The sequence below is a fragment of the Oncorhynchus keta genome, chromosome 22 (assembly GCF_023373465.1).
Source record: "Oncorhynchus keta strain PuntledgeMale-10-30-2019 chromosome 22, Oket_V2, whole genome shotgun sequence".
NCBI lineage: Eukaryota > Metazoa > Chordata > Actinopteri > Salmoniformes > Salmonidae > Oncorhynchus > Oncorhynchus keta.
The window spans coordinates 11,415,838-11,431,750 of NC_068442.1; the positions used below are offsets into that span (position 1 = coordinate 11,415,838).

General features: G+C 41.0%; 1 protein-coding gene across 5 annotated transcripts in view; it reads right to left on the reverse strand.

The window, feature by feature from the left end:
* The window catches only part of fgd4a (FYVE, RhoGEF and PH domain containing 4a), a 109,733-nt gene that overhangs the window by 37,624 nt on the left and 56,196 nt on the right, over window positions 1–15,913 (reverse strand). For 4 of the 5 annotated variants that reach the window (XM_035798239.2, XM_035798241.2, XM_035798237.2 and 1 more), the window contains exon 2: window positions 5,841–5,924. In XM_035798239.2, coding sequence (XP_035654132.1) covers window positions 5,841–5,924 — 84 coding nt within the window. Of the gene's footprint in view, window positions 1–5,840; window positions 5,925–15,394; window positions 15,572–15,913 lie in introns of those variants that run through there. The other variant, XM_035798240.2, reaches the window with a different exon arrangement.

The following is a 15,913-nucleotide window of genomic DNA, read 5'->3' on the forward strand; positions in this document are numbered from 1 at the left end:
CCAAGGTGAATACTGATATAGAGCAGACAATCAGAAATACAGAGCAAAGAGACAATGTGGGTTGAAGAAAAATAGGTATTGAGACCATGGGGCAAAGTAGGAATAGATCCCTGTTCTCTTGGAGGGAGAGAACAATGTTCTACTGACTATTACTCTCAATACACAGAGAGCTTTGCTGAAGGACACTACTGCTAGTAAGGAGATAATTCTTTGCTCGCCATGGGGTCGAAGAAATTGTGTGTACGGACAACGCCTCACAGTTCAGCTTTCAGTGATTCTTCTAAATTGTACTGGTTCGAGCGGGTCACATCCAGCCCACTGTTCCCACGGTCTAATGGGTTAGTCGAGAACAGTGTCAAAACAGTGAAACTACCGGTTAGGAAAGCTCTGGACTCAAAGACAGATCCGTAACTAGCTTTGTTAAACTACAGGGCTACGCCACTAAAACATGGTCTGTCTCCTGCAGAGCCGTTGGTCAACAGGAAACTCAAACTAGGTTGACAGTACTCCTAGAAACAGAGAAGGATGACAAGGTCATTTTTAACAAACAGAGAGAAAATGGTGAACAGAAAGGAACTATGAAAACAGGTCCAAGATGCTCAGTGCACTCAGTCCAAATGATAGAGTGAAAATGCATGATGGTAAAACGTGGAGCCAAGTGACCACTTGAGGGACGTGCAGCCCTCTTGAGGCTAGTATTTTGATGTTTGGTTGAAAAACATGCCCAAAGTAAACTGCCTATTTCTCAGGCCCAGAAGCTAGAATATGCATATAAGGATAGAAAACACTCTAAAGTTTCCAAAACGGTCAAAATATTGTCTGAGTATAACAGAACTGATATTGCAGGTGAAAACCTGAGGAAAACCCATCCAGGAAGTGCTGTTTTTCTGAATCCCCTCTTTTCCATTGCAAGTCTATCCTCCATTTAAAGTGATATCAACCAGATTCCTTTCCCTATGGCTTCCACAAGGTGTGGAGAGTCTTTAGACATAGTTTCAGGCTTTTATTCTGAAAAATTTGCGAGAATGATCACATGTCAGTGTCAGTGGATAGCTAGAAGTCCTCAGATTTCTGTATGCGAGCGCCACTGGAGCGAGACCTTTTCATTCTCTCTTCTATTGAAAAGGCTACCGTCCGGTTGAAATATTATCGATTATTTATTGTAAAACCTGAGGATTGATTATAAAAAACGTTTGATATGTTTCTAGGAACCAAATGGAGGTTATTGGATATAAAGATAATCTTTATCGAACAAAACAAACATTTTTTGTATAACTAGGAGTCTCGTGAGTGCAAACATACGAAGATCATCAAAGGTAAGTGATACATTTTATTGCTTTTCTGACTTTCGTGACCAATCTACTTTGCTGCTAGCTGTTTGAAATGTTTTGTCTGCTGAGAGCTGTCCTCACATAATCGCATGGTTTGCTTTCACCATAAAGCCTTTTTGAAATCTGACACGCCAGGTGGATTAACAACAAGCTAAACTGTGTTTTGGTATATTGCACTTGTGATTTCATGAAAATGTAATATTTTTAGTAATTTAATTTGAATTTAGCGCTCTGCAATTCACCGGATGTTGACGAAAATGATCCCGCTAAAGGGATCGGTGCGCCAAGAGGTTTTTAAAACCGGGAGATTCCAGCTCAATGCACTATACTTGTGCGGCTCCGGTTAACTTGAACAAAGAAAAGCTTATGTTGTAAAGAACAATTGTTTTCTTTAGTATTTCTTAGACAAGAAGATGCAACACTTCCCCAACACTGGCCACCCACTGCCCTACTACTCTCCTGAACACTCCATATTTAACACCTGGATAACCACTCTCTAACAGCCTCCTGTAGCTTTCTGTCTGTTCACCTCCCCATACAAACATCTACAAACACCTCCTTTAGCTACACTAGCAATTCCCCCCAGCCAAAACCAATATGAAGTCCAAAGTAAATGTTAGTGTCATACTACCCATGAGCAACCAACAAAAAAAAAACAATACTAACTTTCCTGCAGTCAAATGACCAAACCGCCCTATAGTGGCCTCAGGTGTGGAATGTTATTAATATTTTTCCTAATTTCAAAATAAATAAAAACCTTTTTTTTAACGTAGAAAAAAATTGTGTTTCTATGTCAAACAGTTTTGTTATATTTCAGTCTTCTGTGATGTATATGAAGTGCATTATTGGGATGCAAACTCAAAATGTAATACATTTCAACTCTATATCTGACATGGTACTGACATGGTCTTATGTTTTTAAGGCCATAATTATGTGCATGTGAGGTTGCATACAGTGCATTCGGAAAGTATTCTCTTCCCCTTTTCCACGTAGAAAAAGGGAAGAATACGTTACAGCTTTATTCTAAAATGGATTACATTTTTAAAAATCCTCATCAATCTACACACAATACCCCATTATGACAAAGCAAAAAACGGAAATAGCTTATTCACATAAGTATTCAGATCCTTTGCTATGAGACTCAAAATTTAGCACAGATGCATCTTGTTTCTATTGATCATCCTTGAGATGTTTCTATAACTTCATTGGAGACTACTTGTGCTAAATTCAATTGATTGGACATGATTCGGAAAGGAACACACCTGTCTACATAAAGTCCCACAGTTGACAGTGCATGTCAGAGCAAAAACCAAGCCATGAGGTCGAAGGAATTGTCCGTAGAGCTCCGAGACAGGATTGTGTCGAGGCACAGATCTGGAGAAGGGTACCAGCAAAAATTCTGCAGCATTGAAGATCCCCAAGAACACAGTAGCCTCTATTATTCTTATATTCTTATATAAACAAGATTCTCTGGTCGGATGAAACCAAAATTTAACTATTTGGTCTGAATGCCAAGAGTCACGTCTGGAGGAAACCTGGCAGCATTCCTACAGTGAAGACTGGTGTGGGGATGTTTTTCAGCGGCAGGGACTGGGAGACTAGCCAGGATCGTGGGAAAGATAAATGGAGGAAAATACAGAGAAATCTTTGATGAACAACGACCCTAAGCACACAGCCAAGACAACGCAAGAGTGGCTTCGTGACAAGTCTCTGAATAATCTCGAGTGGCCCAGCAAGAGCCCGGACTTGAACCCGATCAAACATCTCTGGACAGACCTGAAAATAGCTGTGCAGCGACACTCCCCATCTAACCTGACAGAGCTTGAGAGGATCTGCAGAAAACAATACAGATGTGCCAAGCTTGTAGTTTCATACCCAAGAAGACCCAAGGCTGTGATCGCTGCCAAAGGTGCTTCAACAAAGTACTGAGTAAAAGGTCTGAATACTTATGTACATTTGATATTTCAATGTGTATAGATTTGCAAAACAATTTACAAACCTGTTTTTGCTTGGTCATTGTGGACTATTGTTCGTAGATTGATGAGGATAAAAAACAATTTAATACATTTCAGAATAAGGTTTTAACATAACGAAATTTGTAAAAAGCCAAGGGGTCTGAATGCTACCTTGAATACCTTGAAGTAGTTGTTCCCTTTGCTCTGCAAGGGCCGTGGCTTTTGTGGAGCGATGGGTAATGATGCTTTGTGGGAGGCAGTAGTTGATGTGTGCAGAGGGTCCCTGGTTCGAGCCCAGGTAGGGGCGAGGAGAGGGATGGAAGCTGTACTGTTACATTTAAGACTACCAAGAAACACTCTGTGTGACCCTGATTTAGCCTGCAGTAAAATGTTAAATGGAAAGTATAAACAGAAGTAAAGAGATCTAAAAGTTTTTTGAGATAGATCTAAACTATCTTTCTTACGTTTCACAGACGTCTGTGCAGAGAACTGTGAGTGGAGCTTCCGCATAGTCGGCTATCTGTCTGTGTGTCTGTCACCGTGTCCTGCAGAATTTCTCGCAACAGTGTAACGCAGATGTACAGGTTCTCAGATTCTAACAGTCAGCTCATGACAGAACCTACTGTATAACACAGGAAGCCAGTATTCTATTCTATTCTAACACACACACACACACACACACACACACACACACACACACACACACACACACACACACACACACACACACACACACACACACACACACACACACACACACACACACACACACACACACACACACACACACACACACACACACACACCCTGTGACATCAGCTGTTGGGGAATGGCAGTCATTTCCTTCCATCCCTTTATTAACCAGTCTGACTAGTAGGTATTCCTCTCTGCAGCTATCTCATTGCATGCTTTCTTAATGCATAGCGTTAATACTGTGGTAGCTACTATATTATTACCAAGGAGACACAAGGTTAACAATGTTTAGGACCTCAAGACCCTCAACAAAACGAGTGTCTAAAAACCTGCAACCATGTGCATTATCTGCTACCTGGCCTTTAAAAGTACCAGAGAGCCCACTCTGTCACTCTGGATATTTGATCAGTTTGAAGAGTATATTGTGCCAAACAATATGTCTAAAAATAATCAATATCCAAAAGGGTAGTTTTGAGATATTCATATTTTTTACTGTTGAATAAATGTATGTGAACATGTGTATTTCAGAATCTAGACATACTCCATATTTGAGAGAACATTATAAGGAGTATAATGACACCAAGATGTTGTCTGTGGAATGTAAGGTTCACGGATCATAAGGTCTTATAGGAGGCATGTACAGGTCTAAAAAGGGCCTAAAATTGCCACTTTCATCATGATTTTCTCAATAAGTATTTGTTATACAAATGTAAAAAGCATTTGAAACATCCTTCCTCCAAATGAAGTAACTATGTGAGAATTGCCAGAACAATCAAGAGATAGTCTGAAAATATTTTGGGTATGTTGGCATGGAATCACCTTGTAGTGAAAAGGAGAGTTAAACCCAGTGTTCGAGTAGCAGTTCCAGACTGAACTCCCAGAGACCAGATGACCGACCGACCGACCGACCGACCGACAGGAGGATTTACAGTAAGGCCTGTTGAACCACCCAGACCTTCATCAGATGACCACTCCCCTCACCCACTAGTTCACAGTCCAATTTTAGATTATAGGCTACCCCCTCTGAGGCTGATCAATGGGGAAAACTGGAAGAGAGGGATAGAGGGAGGGAGGGAAGGAGAAAGAGAGTGAAGGGGGGGGTGGCATATGACAGGACATGCATTCAAGGGAGGGGCAGCAGATAAACACAGAGGAAGAAATAGAAATACAATAAATAGAAGGAAAGGACAGACGAACATAGAGAGAACGGGGGTAAGAAGACTGGCAGATGAGAAGAGAGGGAGGACGGTAGAAAGCAAAATACAGAGAAAGTGTGGCACAGAAGGGAGAGACTCATACATAATTACTGCTTTAAGCCACACCCACACACAACACACACACACACACTTTCTGTGAACCTGTGTGCTGCCAAGGGGAGTATTTCTACAGTCCAGCATGCATTCCCCTTCCCTCTGCAATGCTCATCTAATCTGGACGGGACCACATTCCTCGTTGACACCCTTTCATTCTATTACTTTCATTTTCTCTCTGCGCTAAACAGAGAGAAAACAGACATACACTCTGTCCCACATACCCGTGCTCAAACGCAGCATTGGCTTAACATCACATGACTACACTTGGTTAAACTGAGAAGCATTGACAGTGTTATCACCTCGGGCTGGGGGAAGGAAGGAGAACGCTTTTAGAAAAGGAAAGCACAGCACAATGAGCAGTACACCATGCTCACATCTACACAGCACCGTAGAGCCTGTCATTTCACAAAGGTTAAATACTCCTCTTTTAGTACAGTAGACTACAGTAGCTAATGAACATAAACTAATCGTAGGAGAGAGGGGAGATAAGAGATAGCAATATTAAAAGAGGAGATTGTGATATTGAGTGAGAAAGGGATCAAGTTGACCTTTAGCGTGTTCGATCTTCACCCCGACACAGGCCTCCTCATCAGTGTTCTTGGAATGGAAACAGCTGGGCTTGCCTTTCTTTTCTGCAATGACAAGTCCAAATGTTACCAAATGCTAATATATCAAGTTTACTGTAACGTACTGTAAGACACACCAAGACCCAAACATTCACCCAACATGGAAAGAACAGGGGCAAGAGGAACCAGCCTGAAGTAGTTTATAGAGCTCAATGATTTATTGAATAGGAGAGAGAGAGAAGATCGAATTCTGGAATCTCTTGTGTAGCTTTTGCAGGATTCTGAACAGCTGCTATATGCATATTTTGAGCAATTCTGATCCTCTGGTTCACATGAGGGGAGAGTTATTATTTTATTTGTTTGGAAATAAAATAATATTCCATCCCTCAGAGATTTAATTCTAATTAGTTAGAATGTGATATGTAGGGCATCCTCACTAGGGAGAGCTAAGACACTCACCAGAGCCATTTCATATGCACATAAAACATTAAAGAGGAAACAGCCATGCTATTAATACCATGATAGGCCCACACACATACAGTGCATTCGGAAAGTATTCAGACCCTTGGACTTTTTCCACATTTTGTTACGTTACAGCCTTACTCTAAAATGGATTAAATAAATAAAAATCCACATCAATCTACACCATAAAACCCCATAATGACAAAGGGAAAACAGGTTTTTATTAAAAACTGAAATAGCTTATTTACATAAGTATTCAGACCCTTTGCTATGAGACTCAAAATTGAGCGAGGTGACCAAGAACCCGATAGTCACTCTGACAGAGCTCCAGAGTTCCTCTTTGGAGATGAGAGAAACTTCCAGAAGGATAACCATCTCTGCAGCACTCCACCAATCAAGCCTTTATGTTAGAGTTGCCAGACGGAAGCCACTCCTCAATAAAAGGCACATGAAATCCCGCTTGGAGTTTGTCAAAACTCGCAGACCATGAGAAAAAATATTTCAATCAATCAAAAATATGTAATACATTTTAGAATAAGGAGTAAGGTAAAAAGTCAAGGGGTCTGAATACTTTCTGAAGGCACTGTATACACACACACGCAAAATGTTCCGATCTTTCTTAAATTTCAACACAAACAGCAGCCACATTCTAATGTTTGACATTACGACAGTAACAGTCAGGATGCTGAAGTCCAATACTAACATCAACCAGACATTCTCGATGTTACAGTACAGAGGAAACTGCCAAAGTGAAAGTGAGTATTTAGGGGAATAGAGTACATGCTTACTGTGGGGCCATGGGGGGGTATGATATCCGGCTGCAGGGATTAAAGAGGGCTTTCTACACCCACCATCTGGACTCCTGATGCCAGGCTTTCCAGCTGTTCACACACACACACACACACACACACACACACACACACACACACACACACACACACACACACACACACACACACACACACACACACACACACACACACACACACACACACACACACACACACTTTAGTATAGATTGCAGAAAGCGTGTTTCCTATCCAAGGCAGTGAGCAGTACAGTAGCAGTTCATTCATGCAGTTGAAGTCGGAAGTCATTAAAAGTAATTTTTCAACCACTCCACAAAATTCTTGTTGACAAACTATAGTTTTGGCAATTGGAGGTGTACCTGTGGATGTATTTCAAGGCCTACCTTCAAACTCAGTGCCTCTTTGCTTGACATCATGGGAAAATCAAAAGAAATGAGCCAAGACCTCAGAAGATTGTAGACCTCCACAAGTCTAGTTCATCCTTGGGAGCCATTTCCAAACGCCTGAAGGTACCACGTTCATCTGTACAAACAATAGTACGCAAGTATAAACACCATGGGACCACAGAGCCGTCATACCGCTCAGGAAGGAGACACGTTCTGTCTCCTAGAGATGAACATACTTTGGTGCGAAAAGTGCAAATCAATCCCAGAACAACAGCAAAGGACCTTGTGTACCTGTTTCCTCTAGCAACTTCACAAGTATCTATATCCAAAAGGAAACGAGTCCTATATTGACATAACCTGAAAGGCCACTCAGCAAGGAAGAAGCCACTGCTCCAAAACCACCATAAAAAAGCCAGAATATGGTTTGCAACTGCACATGGAGAAATGTACTCTGGTCTGATGAAACAAAAATAGAACTGTTTGGCCATAATGATCATCGTTCTGTTTTGAGGAAAAAGGATGAGGATTGCAAGCCAAAGAACACCATCCCAACCATGAAGCATAGGGGTGGCAGCATCATGTTGTGGGGGTGGCAGCATCATGTTGTGGGGGTGCTTTGCTGCAGGAGGGTCTGGTAAACTTCACAAAATAGATGGCATCATGAGGGAGGAAAATTATGTGGATATATTGAAGCAACAACTCAAGACATCAGTCAGGAAGTTAAAGCTTGGTCGCAAATGGGTATTCCAAATGGACAATAACCCTAAGCATACTTCCAAAGTTGTTGCAAAATGGCTTAAGGACAACAAAGTCAAGGTATTGGAGTGGCCATCACAATGCCCTGACCTCAATCCTATAGAACTGAAAAAGCGTGTGCGAGCAAGGAGGCCTATACAAACCTAACTCAGTTAAACCAGGTCTGTCAGGAGGAATGGGCCAAAATTCACCCAACTTATTGTTCGAAGCTTGTGGAAGGCTACCTGAAATGTTTGACCCAAGTTAAACAATTTAAAGGCAATGCTACCAAATTCTTATTGAGTGTATGTAGACTTCTGAGCCACTGGGAATGTGATGAAAGAAATAAAAGCTGAAATAAATAATTCTCTACTACTATTCTGACATTTCCCATTCTTTAAATGTATTTGGCTAAGGTGTATGTAAACTTCCGTACGTACAGTTGAAGTCGGAAGTTAACATACACCTCAGACAGACAGACAGACAGACAGACAGACAGACAGACAGACAGACAGACAGACAGACAGACAGACAAGCAGCTTATGCAAACAATTATTGACCCACCAGACATTCAACCCATAGCACGATACAGCCAACTATGAACCCCTCCATCCCACACCAGCACATGACCTGTGTTGCCATAGCAGCCGTGAAAACACACCCGTTGGAAGGCTGGGGACAGAGACACTGCACTTTGTTTTTTCAGTTCCTTGTTCCTGATTGCGCAACCCGTTCTTCATCACGTTCTAACACAGGACAACAGACCTATGATCGGGCGCACTCAGTCCAGTGCAGCCCAGTGATTGGACAGGCCTGAGGAGTGATGGGAGCCATAGGTCAGTTATGGGGCACGGGGACGAACACTGTCAATGACAGCCATTCAGTCAGACGACAGGCGACACAGAGGTGACAATGATATTCATTGTCGATTAGGAGTGATGAGAGATGTTATGAAAGAAAAAACGAGTGACTATACAAAGCTCTGATGAAGGTCTCTGACACCGTTACTGTGCCTAGCATAGTGTGGATGTTTGAATCAGGGCTATGTTTTGTTTTGTATGGAAAAATACCAACAATCATGTCCTTCAGGGCAAATGACCTGCCAACCACCTGAGAGCTGTGGTGTTAAGCTTCTACTGCAGTGTGTGTCAATTCGAATCAAATGTTATTTGTCATATGCGCCGAATATAACAGGTGGATACTTTTCCATGAAATGCTTGCTTACAAGCCCTTCGCAACAATGCAAGTGAAATAAAATACACAAGAATGGAGCTAAATACAGAGAGTACCAGATCAATGTGGAGCTAAATACAGAGAGTACCAGTACCAGATCAATGTGGAGCTAAATACAGAGAGTACCAGTACCAGATCAATGTGGAGCTAAATACAGGGAGTACCAGTACCAGATCAATGTGGAGCTAAATACAGAGAGTACCAGTACCAGATCAATGTGGAGCTAAATACAGGGAGTACCAGATCAATGTGGAGCTAAATACAGGGAGTACCAGATCAATGTGGAGCTAAATACAGGGAGTACCAGATCAATGTGGAGCTAAATACAGGGAGTACCAGATCAATGTGGAGCTAAATACAGAGAGTACCAGTACCAGATCAATGTGGAGCTAAATACAGAGAGTACCAGATCAACGTGGAGCTAAATACAGAGAGTACCAGTACCAGATCAATGTGGAGCTAAATACAGAGAGTACCAGTACCAGATCAATGTGGAGCTAAATACAGGGAGTACCAGTACCAGATCAATGTGGAGCTAAATACAGGGAGTACCAGTACCAGATCAATGTGGAGCTAAATACAGAGAGTACCAGTACCAGATCAATGTGGAGCTAAATACAGGGAGTACCAGATCAATGTGGAGCTAAATACAGGGAGTACCAGATCAATGTGGAGCTAAATACAGAGAGTACCAGATCAATGTGGAGCTAAATACAGAGAGTACCAGATCAATGTGGAGCTAAATACAGAGAGTACCAGTACCAGATCAATGTGGAGCTTAATACAGAGAGTACCAGTACCAGATCAATGTGGGGCTAAATACAGGGAGTACCAGTACCAGATCAATGTGGAGCTAAATACAGAGAGTACCAGTACCAGATCAATGTGGAGCTAAATACAGGGAGTACCAGTACCAGATCAATGTGGAGCTAAATACAGAGAGTACCAGTACCAGATCAATGTGGAGCTAAATACAGAGAGTACCAGTACCAGATCAATGTGGAGCTAAATACAGAGAGTACCAGTACCAGATCAATGTGGAGCTAAATACAGAGAGTACCAGTACTAGATCAATGTGGAGCTAAATACAGAGAGTACCAGATCAATGTGGAGCTAAATACAGAGAGTACCAGTACCAGATCAATGTGGAGCTTAATACAGAGAGTACCAGTACCAGATCAATGTGGGGCTAAATACAGAGAGTACCAGATCAATGTGGAGCTAAATACAGGGAGTACCAGTACCAGATCAATGTGGAGCTTAATACAGAGAGTACCAGTTACAGATCAATGTGGAGCTTAATACAGAGAGTACCAGTACCAGATCAATGTGGAGCTTAATACAGAGAGTACCAGTACTAGATCAATGTGGAGCTAAATACAGAGAGTACCAGATCAATGTGGAGCTAAATACAGAGAGTACCAGTACCAGATCAATGTGGAGCTTAATACAGAGTACCAGTACCAGATCAATGTGGGGCTAAATACAGAGAGTACCAGTACCAGATCAATGTGGAGCTAAATACAGGGAGTACCAGTACCAGATCAATGTGGAGCTAAATACAGGGAGTACCAGTACCAGATCAATGTGGAGCTTAATACAGAGAGTACCAGTACCAGATCAATGTGGAGCTTAATACAGAGAGTACCAGTTACAGATCAATGTGGAGCTAAATACAGAGAGTACCAGATCAATGTGGAGCTAAATACAGAGAGTACCAGTACCAGATAAATGTGGAGCTAAATACAGAGAGTACCAGATCAATGTGGAGCTAAATACAGAGAGTACCAGATCAATGTGGAGCTAAATACAGAGTACCAGATCAATGTGGAGCTAAATACAGAGAGTACCAGGTCAATGTGGAGCTAAATACAGAGAGTACCAGTACCAGATCAATGTGGAGCTAAATACAGAGAGTACCAGATCAATGTGGAGCTAAATACAGGGAGTACCAGTACCAGATCAATGTGGAGCTAAATACAGAGAGTACCAGGTCAATTTGGAGCTAAATACAGAGAGTACCAGATCAATGTGGAGCTAAATACAGAGAGTACCAGTACCAGATCAACGTGGAGCTAAATACAGAGAGTACCAGTACCAGGTCAATGTGGAGCTAAATACAGAGAGTACCAGTACCAGATCAATGTGGAGCTAAATACAGAGAGTACCAGATCAATGTGGAGCTAAATACAGGGAGTACCAGTACCAGATCAATGTGGAGCTAAATACAGAGAGTACCAGTACCAGATCAATGTGGAGCTAAATACAGGGAGTACCAGTACCAGATCAATGTGGAGCTAAATACAGAGAGTACCAGTACCAGATCAATGTGGAGCTAAATACAGAGAGTACCAGATCAATGTGGAGCTAAATACAGAGAGTACCAGATCAATGTGGAGCTAAATACAGGGAGTACCAGTACCAGATCAATGTGGAGCTAAATACAGAGAGTACCAGTACCAGATCAATGTGGAGCTAAATACAGGGAGTACCAGATCAATGTGGAGCTAAATACAGAGAGTACCAGTACCAGATCAATGTGGAGCTAAATACAGAGAGTACCAGTACCAGATCAATGTGGAGCTAAATACAGGGAGTACCAGATCAATGTGGAGCTAAATACAGCGAGTACCAGTACCAGATCAATGTGGAGCTAAATACAGGGAGTACCAGTACCAGATCAATGTGGAGCTAAATACAGAAAGTACCAGATCAATGTGGGGCTAAATACAGAGAGTACCAGATCAATGTGGAGCTAAATACAGGGAGTACCAGATCAATGTGGAGCTAAATACAGAGAGTACCAGTACCAGATCAATGTGGAGCTAAATACAGAAAGTACCAGATCAATGTGGGGCTAAATACAGAGAGTACCAGATCAATGTGGAGCTAAATACAGGGAGTACCAGTACCAGATCAATGTGGAGCTAAATACAGAGAGTACCAGTACCAGATCAATGTGGAGCTAAATACAGAGAGTACCAGATCAATGTGGAGCTAAATACAGAGAGTACCAGTACCAGATCAATGTCGAGCTAAATACAGGGAGTACCAGTACCAGATCAATGTGGAGCTAAATACAGAGAGTACCAGTACCAGATCAATGTGGAGCTAAATACAGGGAGTACCAGTACCAGATCAATGTAGAGCTAAATACAAAGAGTACCAGTACCAGATCAATGTGGAGCTAAATACAGAGAGTACCAGTACCAGGTCAATGTACAGAGGTAGAAGGTATTTGAGGTAGATATGTACATGAAGGCAGGGGAAAGTGACTAGGCATCAGGATATTTAATAATAAGAGTAAAATAAAGAACAGAGTGCAGCATATGATGAGAGCAATTTAATTAACAACTTCGCAGTCTTATGACTTAGAAGGGTAGAAGCTGTGTCGGAGCCTGTTGGTCCAGTACCGTTTACTGGACGGTAGCAGAGTGAACATTCTATGGCTTGGGTGGCTGGAGTCTTTTTACGGGCCTTCCTCTGACACAGTCTGATATAGATATAAACCTTTGTTTTTACACTGCTGCTACTTGCTGTTTATTATCTATGTCACTTTACCCCTACCTACATGTACAAATTACCTCGATTAACCTGTACCACAACACATTGTACCCCCTGGGTACCCCCTGTATATAGCCTCGTAATTGTTTTAGTCAATATTTCCTTAGCTCTATTTTCTAAAAACTGCATTGTTGGTTATGGGCTTGTAAGCATTTCACGGTAAGGTATTTTCGGCACATATAACAAGTTTTGATATAGAGCACCTTCCACCACCACCCTGGTTGTGTGTGTGTGTGTGTGTGTGTGTGCGTGCGTGTGAACACACTCCATTCAGTTCTAGTGCCACACACTCATCATGTCCCTGCAGTGTTAACATTTCAAATGCCTCTTTAAAAACAGCCTAGTAAGAGTAAACACACGCAGTCAGCAAAAAGCAGAGCAGAGCTGCTGAGTCATTGACAAGCATAATTGACAACCTCTGAACATTTCTCCATCCTCTCCTCCTTTCCTCTCCTCTTTCCTCAGGCAGTGCTATAACACCACAGTGATTCTCACAAAATTGGCACTTGACCAAAAAAGAAACACATTTTCCACAATAATTCCTCTTGGATCACTAAGATTAGGATCTGTATTTATCTATTTCATAATTATTGTTATGTTTATTCATCAGATTTTATGCAACTTACCACAATTTACACAAGCAAAGCAAAAAAATTATCATTACCGTAACAGTTTTCAAAGTCCAAAAAAGTCATAAACATATCCATTTCTAATCATTTTTTAACATTGCTCACCTAATGAAAAGGCCTGAAGTAAACTACACTGAAAGAAAATATGTTTACAATTCAATTATTCAAATGCATTTTGTAATTTCTCACACATCCTTTTCTGAATCTTGTTATTTGTGTCTACATGTTATTTTTATGTACAAATATATGGATAAAAGAACAAATGGCACATTATCAGATTAAGACAAAATGACAAAGTAAACATGACGTTTTTCCTAATATTTCCTAAATATTGGTATATTGTGGTAATGACAAGCAGTTTTCAGAGATGACAATGCATGTTTCGGTAATGAGTGTTGCATAGTTTGCCATTGAAAAATGGTACCGAGATTCAGTAACCCAATACTTCATTTTATTGTGTCATTTGTTAATCCCAAATGACTTGCATAATACTCAAATCACTGATCTTAGTGGAATTGACTAAAATACCCCTTATGTTAGTAGAAGTACTGCAATTACGTGCATGTACTTTCAAAAGTCAAAAGTGGACTTAAACATTAAACATTATTTCCCCGGGGAGGACCTTTACATCCTGTATTAGGAGGTGGATATGTGTCATTCCAAGGTATTTCAGATGTATTTCTAAATTGAATGGGATCCTGTGGGCAAATGGTATAACATGATATTAATATAAAGTATCTAAATATGTGGGATATGGACCAAAAACTGTCTTGGGATATCAAACAACAGTATAGGTAATTGCTAAAACAGGTACACATGTCAAAATGTACACTCCTCCTTTAAGTAACGGGGTTGCTCTCTGCTGAAAAACAAACTCCAGATTGTGGCTTTAAGTTAAAAAATATATATATTTAAAAAAATGATAAACTCATATTTCTTGACAACATCTGCTTTAATGAAATAACTGATGCTTATTATCATATTGAAATTAAAGTTCTCATTACCGAAACAGACCTAAAAATGATGCGGTAATGAGAAACATGTCCACAGACACTGTGCTTTAATGTAATAAATATTATAGTTCAATGTAAACTTCAACTAGTATAGCATTTGTTATGCTTTATGGGCAAACAACAGGAACATAGTCGTGGGTTGTAATTCAAATAACGTTGGTTTTTCTTAAGTAAAATTGTATAAAATGACCCAAGAATTTAATCCAGACGCAGTTTGTCAATGACAATTTGGGGATTCAAATAAAATCTGGGCAAAAATGTAAAATGTATTTAAAGTAAGACACTGTGCCATAAACTTCATAATGATAGTTTGTTGTTGCAGATGCAACATGGTTTTCTAACTTAATTTGCCACTGCCATGGTTAAAACTGGTTTCATGAGAATCGCTAGCGAGAGGGTCGGCTGATTCTACACATGATAAACAGATCACTTGTCATGGCTTAAACCCTACTACAGAACTGTACAATGTGTGCTGTGCTGATGCACTACGGACCCCCATTAAGTACTGTGGGGGCCAACACATCCAGCATACTGTACACACGTTATTCTGTCTGAAGACTCAAGTTAAAACCCCATCTACACAAAACTACTCTTCCTCAGCAGGTTTACAACATAGGGCATCTATTTCTGGATATGTTTGACAATGTGTGGGTGTTTGAGGTTTTAAAAAGAAAACAACACTCAACAATAATATCTGAACAGTACCTGAGTAAGCTCCTCTCCAGCGTGGCTGGGTTTTCCCATGCCTGTCCGTAGTACGCTGCCTCTCCATGACAAATCCCTCACAGCCCAAGTTTGACCAGAAAAGCAGATCAAATTAAGTTAGGTTAGTCGCAGGTTTCCTCAGCTGGTGGTTGTTGCTGCGTTGATGTGTTTGTGTTGTTTACCCTCAATGCTCTACCCTCTCTGTCTGTCATTGTACAACCGGTTCCCAGAATGCTGCTGGTGTCACCGGGAGGGGGAGGGGCCTGCAGTTAATGTGTGTGTGTGTGTGTGTGTGTGTGTGTGTGTGTGTGTGTGTGTGTGTGTGTGTGTGTGTGTGTGTGTGTGTGTGTGTGTGTGTGAGAGTCAGTGGAGGTTCATCAGAGGGGGAAGGGGAGAACCATCCTACTCAGAGAATTTCATAAAATACAAATAATGACATTAAAAAAGTTACCAATTTTAGATAAACTATACTAAATATATCCATGTCACCAAATAACTGATTAAAATACACTGTTTTGC